Below are 9685 nucleotides of genomic sequence, written 5' to 3'. Positions count from 1 at the left end.
TATATATATATATATATATATATATATATATATCTAAGATCAAAATGTATACGTGTGTGTGTTATCGGTTATCAGTATCGGCCTTTAGTAGCTGAAAGTTATCGGTTATCGGTTATCGGTATCGGTTTAAAAGAAAAGTTATCGTGCATCCCTAGGGGCTACAATTAACATCAGCAAAACTGTATCAAATACTGGTAAACAAACTCTTATACAGCTCATGCAATATTATCCAAGTCTCATTTATGCAGTCTTATGCTCAGTACTCTCCAAGCACATGCATATTCACTAAAGCATTACTATTTTTAAATAAACTGAAAGTGAAGCTCCAATACTGAGGGGTTTTTCTTTAACTAAAACCCATGTGTTTGGGAAGTGCTGCGCATACAACTGGATAAATGAGACTTAAATGAGATTATACTGCATGAGTTGTGTGAGAGGATGTTTTGATATAGTTTTGCTGTTGTTAAACATGGTCCACAATCAATCAATAAACCAATGTGGTCGCTGTTTTCTGTGGAGGCATGTGAGAAAAACAAAGTTTACTTGAATCAAGGTAACACAGCATGACTGACTGATATACAAAGGTAATTTTGTGGGTGAAGCTTCCCTTTAAGCGGAAGGGTCACTGCAAATCAATAACGAGCTGTACTGAGACATTATCTTCATCCTTTGATCAAATATTTCTACCCTGATAGGAAAATTATGTAAATCATTTGCTTATGGCATTCCAGCCAGCAGATCTCAATATATTATTTCTCCTCATTATACACATACATTACAACTTTCCTGTTTACATTACAGTTCATTCACTTAGCAATTACTGTACACCTGTCTATCACAAACATATAGTTTTATATTTTATCTTCTGCATTATTTTATGTATTAGATTATAGTTTTTACTTGTGTGAGATTTTTCTGAGATATATATATATATATATATATATATATATACATGTTGTATTGGAGAGGAGGCCTTAGATACAAGAGTTTCATCAGAAACAACTACTTTTCTGTAACTGTTGCTAATGTGACACTTGAAACGTATCAACTCTTCAGCTAATGCTAACTCCACGTTAGCCTTACGTGGGCCCAGGTGTTACACATGTGGCAGGATGCGATACTCCGGATTATCTCCACAGTTTCAGTGAAGGATACTTGCACTTGACGCGGACTTTCTTGCCCAGACGATCGTTGCAAACAACCTCGATCATCTTCGGTTCCTGTAAGCAGAAGAAAATGAGACAGAGTTAGCATAACATGTGAGGGTTGCGTCGCTTAAAAGCATCACCCACACAACTTTGGGCAGTAATACTCGTACACATAGCTAGTTAGAAGCTATAGCTAATGTGGTTTAATCACAGTGTGCCACAGAGAAGAAAAGGGGGCTTTAAATTCAGTTCATAACAAACAGGTTTAGTTTGACGTTTGCTAACATTAGCTAGCTAACGTTACAGCTCACAACGCCGCTACTGTTACATACAATATTGTACAGACCAACGTGCGTCATGTTACAAAGCACACACGGAAACCTACATCTTGCCTTTAAAATGCCGAGTATAACGTTACATCTACAATAACAATGTGTCTAATGTGATATTCCTACCTTGAAATTCACAACAGAATAACGAAAACCACCGTGTCGATTATATTTTCTGGAACGCTCTGTGTCCTGCTGATGCAGTTGCGTAGCTTACACTTTCGACCAATCAAATGCGCGCAGTGATGATTGACAGCCCAAATCAGCCTATGACAGGACAGATAAAGGCGGGTCCTGATTCTGAAAACAACTCGTACCGTAAACACAGTGCCAACTGTCGTAGTGTACTTAGCTAAGCTGCAGCCCAAACCTGTCACACGGTAGCTTCATTGAAATTAAATTTGTAAAACGCTGCTACTGACACAAAATAATGGCAGACGAGGAGAAGTTACCGCCAGGGTGGGAGAAGAGAATGAGCCGCAATTCAGGTAATGAACACACAAGAGGAAACTAATACTGGCTACCTTGCTAAATGGTGATATGTAAGTAAACTTAGCTAACTAGCTAGCAGCACCAGCACCGTGTACTACTGTTGAAACGAGGCAGATGGGGGTGTAACTTTAATGGCGATATGCTGAAACTAGTGATGGGTATCTCGGTGTTATAGGTGTGTTTTGTTAAATGTGGTGTTTGGCTGTTATTAGGTGTGTTGTTTCATGATTGCGCGCCAGGGCTGATCCATTCAACCTGGCTGCTGCGGGGCCCTGCATGACGTCATACTGCTCCAGAGCTTCACGTGCAGCCTCAGCATTATTTTTACTCGTTTATGTTGGGTTGCCGAAAAGCTTACTACAGTCCAGTCCCATTTAAAACATAAATCTTTAATAGTTTAGCCTTCTTCTACACAGCTGTGGCTCATAGGCTGCAGCACAACAGTGGTGGAAGTATTTAGATCCTTTACCTGAGTATTACATATTAACACACCACTGTGAAAATACTCTGCAAGTTAAAGTCCTGCATTCAACACCTTACTTAAACAGAAGTATGTAATTACGTATCAGCCAAGCATACTTACAGTATCATAAGCAGAAGTAGTCATTCTGCAGTAAGATGTTCCCTGTCAGTGTTTTACTGTGAAATGTGATGTTTTTGGAATATGACTGATGCATTAATGTGTATGTTGTATTTCACTGCTGTAGATTGAGCCTGTGCTAATTTTATGTTATTGATTGTCAGTAAGTTTAATCTACAGCAATGCATCATACTCTGTAAGATCATCATATAAAGGATGCACCATATCCCATATGCCGATATGTAACAACTCATTTGACCAATATCAATATATCCACTTTTTTTCCCCACCTAATTTTAGTGATCATCAAGTCGTGGAATTAAAATCATACTGTACATGCATACTCTTATCATGATGGCCCACCAGCAGATGAAGTATAATACTTCTCAGTGCATGTAATATTCATTCATTGTGCAAATTTTAAAAAAAAGCATGATGGCCGATTCTGATAGTTCATTTTAAAGCCAATATCGTCCGACACAGATGATGTACTGATATTATCAGCATTTTGGCTGATTCTGCTGATGTGCTGATTTACACTACATCATAACTTTGTAGCTTCACTGTCCTCTGAGAACCACACATTTCTAAAAAGTCAACTTTTCATGGTGTCTGAAAAACAGCCCAGTTTTCAGCTTTGTGAAAATGCATTTTCCAGCTGATCCAGGAGGATTTTCATGTAGCCTAAAGGTCCAGTATGTGGCATTTTGGGGCCTCTATAGGCAGAAATTGCATATAATATTCATAGCTATGTTTTCCCATATTTTTTTGATAGCCACATATTTTCCTCAGGGGTCATTGTACACCAAGATGGAGCTCAAAGCAGAGTGAATTTTGGAGTCTGGGCTGGTTCTGATACCTCAACTCAGGCTCAACAGAGTTCCAGCACTCCCCTCTTCCCACATTTAAAAGCAGTACATCTCATTATGTAGAACTCATTGGAAAATATATTTTATGTGATCTATTGTGACTACATTAAAACAACTGATTACAGAAACCCTTAATGTCATAAGATGATATGACATGATAATGTGGATCGGTCACGTCAGAGCCAGTACATGATCTGCTAAATAAAGCTAATATTGCCATTGAGGTCTGTTCCAGCAAACTCTGAGTCTAACCCAACCCTGAGCTCTGAGTTAATGAACCCTGAGATGGAAAACTCAGTTTTCAGTTGATCACATTGTTCAATCAGCTCTGACTATGTTCACTCTGAGTTATGAGTTACGTGCAGTGAATGAACAAATCCATCGGTGGAGCTCCGATACTACAAGAGCCTCCATTTAAATCCAGTCAATATACAGATATTAATGATTGGGATTGTGAGCTCTGCCGCTGGAGCTCGGCAGGATTATGATTAATTTGTCATGTATTTGCGGGCCTGTATGTGGACTGTGCACATTTATGTTTTTTTTTTAAAGAGACTTAGTAAGAGAGGGGAGAAGTGTTGATAAGTTGACGCAATAAAGTTTTGTCAAATGTTTACATTAATTAGTCATTTCGGCCATAGCCTACATTACATTTAAAATATATTTGTTCAGCTGTAGTGTGACGGTGACAAAACACAGAAGCCAGCAACTGAAAAATTAGATTAAAATATATAAATCAGAGACAGAGACATAATTGTAATCTGATCCAGTAATAATGTGGCTGGTGATTTGCACTTTAGTAGAGCAACAGGCCACAGTCGAGCATCCAGTGGTTTTATTTCAGCTACTTCAAAAAATGCAGTAAATTAAAACTGAGATGCTGTTAAAACAGGTTCAGTGCGTCCCCAAACACAGTTGCCATATCAACTTTGTAAGGTGTTAATATTGAATGTTCTGCTTTTTCTCCTGCCTCCATTTGTTTAAAAGAATCAATGAATGCAGCTTTAATGACTGTCTCTTCTTTGCCCCCCAGGCAGAGTGTACTACTTTAATCGCAACACCAATAACAGCCAGTGGGAACGTCCAGTGGGAGATGGCCGTGGAGAGCCAGATAAGGTTATTATGTGTAATATTTTATATGCACTTTTCATTATAACAATAAACTTTTATTAGAATCAGAAAGTGGTTTATTTCAAACTGGTTTTCACATACAAGGAATTTGCTTTGGTGTACAAAATAAACACAGTCAGGAAAAATGACATTCAAAATAAAAGCAAGTATTGCAAAAGTAAATAAACATAAATATAGAGTAGAAGGAAATTATAGTAGAAATATTTGAAAAAAATATACTTTAAAATATTTACAATATACGTGAGTTAAAATGACTGCTTTGTAGTTTTTAGAAGTGCTAGTTTTGTGCATAAATGTGCAAAATTGTTGAAGGAAGGAGGTTCACACTACAAAGAACAAAAAATAACGCTTTCGAAGTAAGTGTTACAAAGTGCTTTTTAACATAAGATAAGAGCAAGTCTGACAAAGTTTAGTAATGTGATGATTAAATTAATGAGTGGACGGGGCTTTATGAAGCTTTGGGACTTCCAACTGAAAAGAGGTAACAGTGACATCTGGTGCTTTGCAGAAATATAGCAGCTCTGTAAGACTGCTGAGGCAAAGCACTTCGACACCCTGCTGACTTTATACTGATGTTTCAGTCCTCCTCAGCAGTCCTTTATTTAACTTCATAGTAACAGTTATCTCTTTAGTAGATGAGTATTTCAGTCCACAGCAGAAGACTTGAAAATATCGAGATATATATTGTGTATTGCCATATAGCTTAAAAATATTGCAGTATTATTTATTGTTCATGTCGCCCAGGCCTACCTGTAGTCTGTTACTGCTGACTGCTTGTCACTTTACATTGATGATTAATTTAATTCTTATCCAACGTTACTGTTTGTACACACCCTGTTGATTGCATGTTTCTCATAAACTGTACCATTAACGGTTCCTATCTTTAGAAACTCTTTGTCAGAGGGAGAAAGAAATCAAACTGGGACATCCAGGACATTTTGTTATTTGTAGACTTTGTCTTCATCATTTGATCATACACACTGCCAGGACCAAACTGTTTGAAGTACATTTGTAATTTCGATTTTTCTGACCAATATTAAGATTTAAATTTCTGTTTCCTTCTATAAACTCAACTCCGAGTCTGTTTTTGTGGTCTGTACAGTATTAAACAGGGCACACCTTCACTTAACTTAAACACAAGCGTATTTGTACATGAGTAGAAGGAGCTAAAATTGCTCAGTTGCTTGTGGTCGAGGTCCTCAAAGGGTTGTGTTTTTTTTTCCTCCAGTCAGTCACTTCTTCTAACACGGCTAGTTTTCTGTTGAAAATTAATTTTGTTAATATTTCTGAATATACTCCATGCTTGTGTGCTTGACATTGCTGCATCTAACAGTTATCTCTTTATTAATTAATCAGTTTGTTTACTGTTGTCATTGTTTTATATATTTGTTTATAAAATGTCAGAAAATAGTGAAAAATGTCAGTCATAACTTCCCAAAGCTCAAAGTTACAAGATTTTTATTTATTATGTCTGTAGATTTTGTTCAATCAACAATCCAAAACCCAAAGATTTTAAATTTCAGAATGATAATAAATAAAGGACCTCTAAATGTACTGAACACAATGAGATACTACGTTCAATGAGACACTAGATAAAACTTATTCAGTCTTTTTTTATTTTAATTCTGTCTGCTTGAATTTTCATCATACAGTACAGTGAAGGTAAAAACATCCCATTGATACACCTACAGTGAATGGTATCTATAGCAACAAGCATCATAAAAAATGAGTCTGTGAAAACACAAGTAGGGCGTGTTCGACTTGAAAAACCTTTTTGTTCTCATGGCTGCCTTAGACATTTTTTGTCAGTACTTGTTAACGGGACACACCTCATTGTTTAGATAGGTGCCTGAGGCAGGGCAGTTTTATTACTTATAATTATTACTTAAGATATTAGTTACTCTGTTGTGTTGAGGAATTAGGCTGACCTACAATCCAAAGCCCTTCTGTGTGGAGTTTGCATGTTCTCCCCGTGTCAGCCTGGGTTTTCCCCAGGTACTCCAGCTTCCTCCCACAATTCAAAGGTTAATTGGTGACTCTAAATTGTCCGTAGGTATTAATGCGAGCATGAATTCTTGTCTGGGTCTATGTGTCGGCCCTGCGATAGTCTCTCGCCCAATGTCAGCTGGGATTGGCTCCAGCCCCCTCACGACCCCTAACAGGATAAGAGGTTACGGAAAATGAATGAATGAATATAATCAAAAGCCCAAATTTATTCAGTTTATTATCATGTAAAGAAAAGAAAATCAGAAAATCATCTCAGTTGAGAACCTGGAACCAGCAAATATTGAAAAATTGCCCAAACAATTAATCAATTACCCAAAACATGCTAGTAACGGCGACTGACCATTAACTAATTATCATATTCAGTTTGATGTTCTTCCAGCTCTTCATTAAAATGATATGGTATTTACTCTGAGAGAAAATTCAACCCAAGGTCGTTCTACTCCGTCAGATGGAAATATTCAAGATTCCTTGTGCATCATTTCACTACATGCACAAAATTTAGACATAATGGCATCTTTGGAGACTTCGGCGTCTCCATTAGAATTTCAAATTGAGTTTACTGGGTTTACACAAAGTTTGGGTGCACAGTGTTGGTTTATGACTTATTTACATTTACAGCTCCTGAGCCTATCAGTTATTGGCATATAAATCTTTATGACTTCCATTTACCGCTCAAGTAAGAAACTCAAAACACTTTATTAATATCCACTCACTTCCTACTGAGCCATGAAGTCCAAAGTCATGTCAGTAAATCCCTAAAGAATCACGTATTTCTCTTAACAACATATTGGTTTAAGTATTAATTATCTGTAAAGCATCAGTAAATGCTTTATAAACAATGATAAAGCATTAGTTATAACTTATAAATCATTATATGTCTTATTAGAAAGTGGTCCTGGCCTATCTAAGAGACAAACAAAGACTGGCACAACTCAGCAAACACATCTTATTGATTCTGATCAGTTTGTTTCTTCACTCTCTCACTCAGGTACGCTGCTCTCACCTCCTGGTGAAACATAATCAGTCACGACGTCCATCTTCTTGGCGGGAACAAAATATCACACGGACTAAAGAGGAGGCCCTGGAACTCATACAGAGTGCGTAAGGCATCAAGGAGGGAGTTGGGGGGGGGCGTGATCAGATCTGATCAGCATCCTGACTTTGTTCTTTATTTCTCTGTTGTGAGCAGAATACATAGAAGAGATCAAGTCTGGAGAGGAGAAGTTTGAGTCCCTGGCTTCTCAGTTCAGCGACTGCAGCTCAGCTAAGAACGGTGGAGATTTGGGATTATTTGGCAGAGGTACACACACACACAAACAAGTGCTAACCCTATTCATAGATACATAAGTCAACTCAACTCATATTATTTATAAAGCGCATTTAAACACAACTCACATTGACCAAGGTGCTGTACAGAAGGAATATAATGCCAAAAACACATACGCGACAGGCAACACAACTGTCAGGTACACAGCTTAGTGACACAACACACACAGGCCTGTGTTTTGAGCCTCAACATCAATAGTGGGGGTGGATCTGATTGGGAGCGGGATGCTGGTCCACAGTTTGGGGGACACACAGCAACGGCACGATCACCACTGAGCTTAAGTCTGGAGCGTGGGACAGCCAGGAGCCCCAGGTCAGCTGACCTAAGGGACCTGGGCGTAGAGTAGTGGGTTAGAAGGTCTGCCATGTAGGATGGGGCCAGCCCATTTAGGGCTTTCTACACAATCAGGAGAACCTTAAAGTCAATTCTGAGCTTTATAGGCAGCCAGTGGACAGAGGCTAAAACGGGTGTGATATGGTCTGTCCTCCTCGGCATTCTGAATAGGTTGGAGGTGGGACAGAAAGGACTGATTAATACCAGCGTACAGAGATTTATTGTAGTCTGAATGGGAGAAGATGAGAGCTTGGGTGACTATTTGCAGGTCTTTGAGGGAGAGAAATGGCTTGATTTTGGAAATGGTGCACATTGAAAAAAGCTGGCTTTTACTGCTGCATTTCTTTACTGAGCTGGTCAGAAATCCCTTCGATTGAGTCACGGGGGAAAAGAGGACTTCTGATTTGCCCTCATTCAGCTGAAGGACGTTCTGTGCCATCCAATTCTTTATGTCCTTGAGGCAGCCCACAAAAGTTAAACAGATATGCCATAAGTTGCTAAGTGTGTTTGTTTTAATATGTTGGGTTTTTTGTCAGCTTGTTTACCAGGATAACACTGACAAACATTGTTACACAAGAAAAAGAAATGCAAAAGATGTATTGTGATATAGTGTCTATCTGAAGCTAATCTGCTGCTCTGTACATAATGAATACAGGATAAAATGGAGGAGAGTTACAGAAGTGTGGGTTAGCGGATAAGTCTGGTTAATGTGTATTAATCTGCAGCTGAAAATAGTCTCAAACGGGACATTTTAGGAAATTATTTGGTCTTTTTTTTTAAAGGAAGCTATTTATTTGTGACTGTTCTTACAAGATATCTGTCTTAAGTAGGAACAAATGAACTTGTGGCTGAGTGGCACAGGCTGGGTAGGAAATTCAGAAATAATTTGGAAACTAATGTATTGTTGGTTTTGGTCTTTTCGTGGCATTTGTTGACAATATCATAATGAAGAACAAAAACTGGATTTACCTCCAGGAAGAGTTTTAGTGCAGGAAGTTTTATTTTGGTAGGTAAATTTGGTTCATGAGCACTGTTGGTAGGCACCTGTATGCCCTAATTAGCCAGGAATTTAAAAGGTCATTCCACCCAAATGTGTGCTTTCACTCCATGCACAGAGTTTGTGTGTTGTTTGCCAAAGTTTATTTCTGGCACCGTTGCTCTTATTTACCAGCACTGTGGTGGCAAGTTTCCAGCTTAATAGCAATTACTGGCCATGCCCATATGACACGCCCAGACTGAAAGTGAAACCAAATAAACAATAAAAATTCAATAATGAATATTGTAAAAGATGATTAAGCAATATGATATTGCTTTTATACAACAGTTCAACGGTTAAATAAGCAAGGCTGATTAAGAAATGTTGAAAAATGAGGACAAAATAGATAATTTAAGCATTTTATTTGTCTTCCGCCAACAAAAATAGTTCCCTCAGGACTCCGCTGTCACCGTTGCTATGTAACGCAGACATG

At 38.2% G+C, this 9685-nt stretch overlaps 2 protein-coding genes across 2 annotated transcripts in view; one reads left to right on the top strand and one right to left on the bottom strand.

Annotated features, from left to right (window-relative positions):
- Positions 1-1721, bottom strand: part of ubl5 (ubiquitin like 5) — a 5348-nt gene extending 3627 nt beyond the window's left edge. Inside the window, exons 1-2 of the mRNA XM_050045163.1 lie at positions 1604-1721; positions 1156-1220 (exon numbers count right to left, since the gene is read on the bottom strand). Coding sequence (XP_049901120.1) covers positions 1156-1211 — 56 coding nt within the window. The 5' untranslated portion in view covers positions 1212-1220; positions 1604-1721. The remainder of the gene's footprint in view (positions 1-1155; positions 1221-1603) is intronic.
- A 79-nt stretch (positions 1722-1800) lies between these two features.
- Positions 1801-9685, top strand: part of pin1 (peptidylprolyl cis/trans isomerase, NIMA-interacting 1) — a 10423-nt gene continuing 2538 nt past the window's right edge. Inside the window, exons 1-4 of the mRNA XM_050045381.1 lie at positions 1801-1965; positions 4452-4534; positions 7545-7653; positions 7746-7856. Coding sequence (XP_049901338.1) covers positions 1908-1965; positions 4452-4534; positions 7545-7653; positions 7746-7856 — 361 coding nt within the window. The 5' untranslated portion in view covers positions 1801-1907. The remainder of the gene's footprint in view (positions 1966-4451; positions 4535-7544; positions 7654-7745; positions 7857-9685) is intronic.

The sequence above is a fragment of the Epinephelus moara genome, chromosome 5, assembly GCF_006386435.1.
Source record: "Epinephelus moara isolate mb chromosome 5, YSFRI_EMoa_1.0, whole genome shotgun sequence".
Classification (NCBI taxonomy): domain Eukaryota; kingdom Metazoa; phylum Chordata; class Actinopteri; order Perciformes; family Serranidae; genus Epinephelus; species Epinephelus moara.
This window is presented reverse-complemented; position numbering and strand designations above follow the sequence as displayed.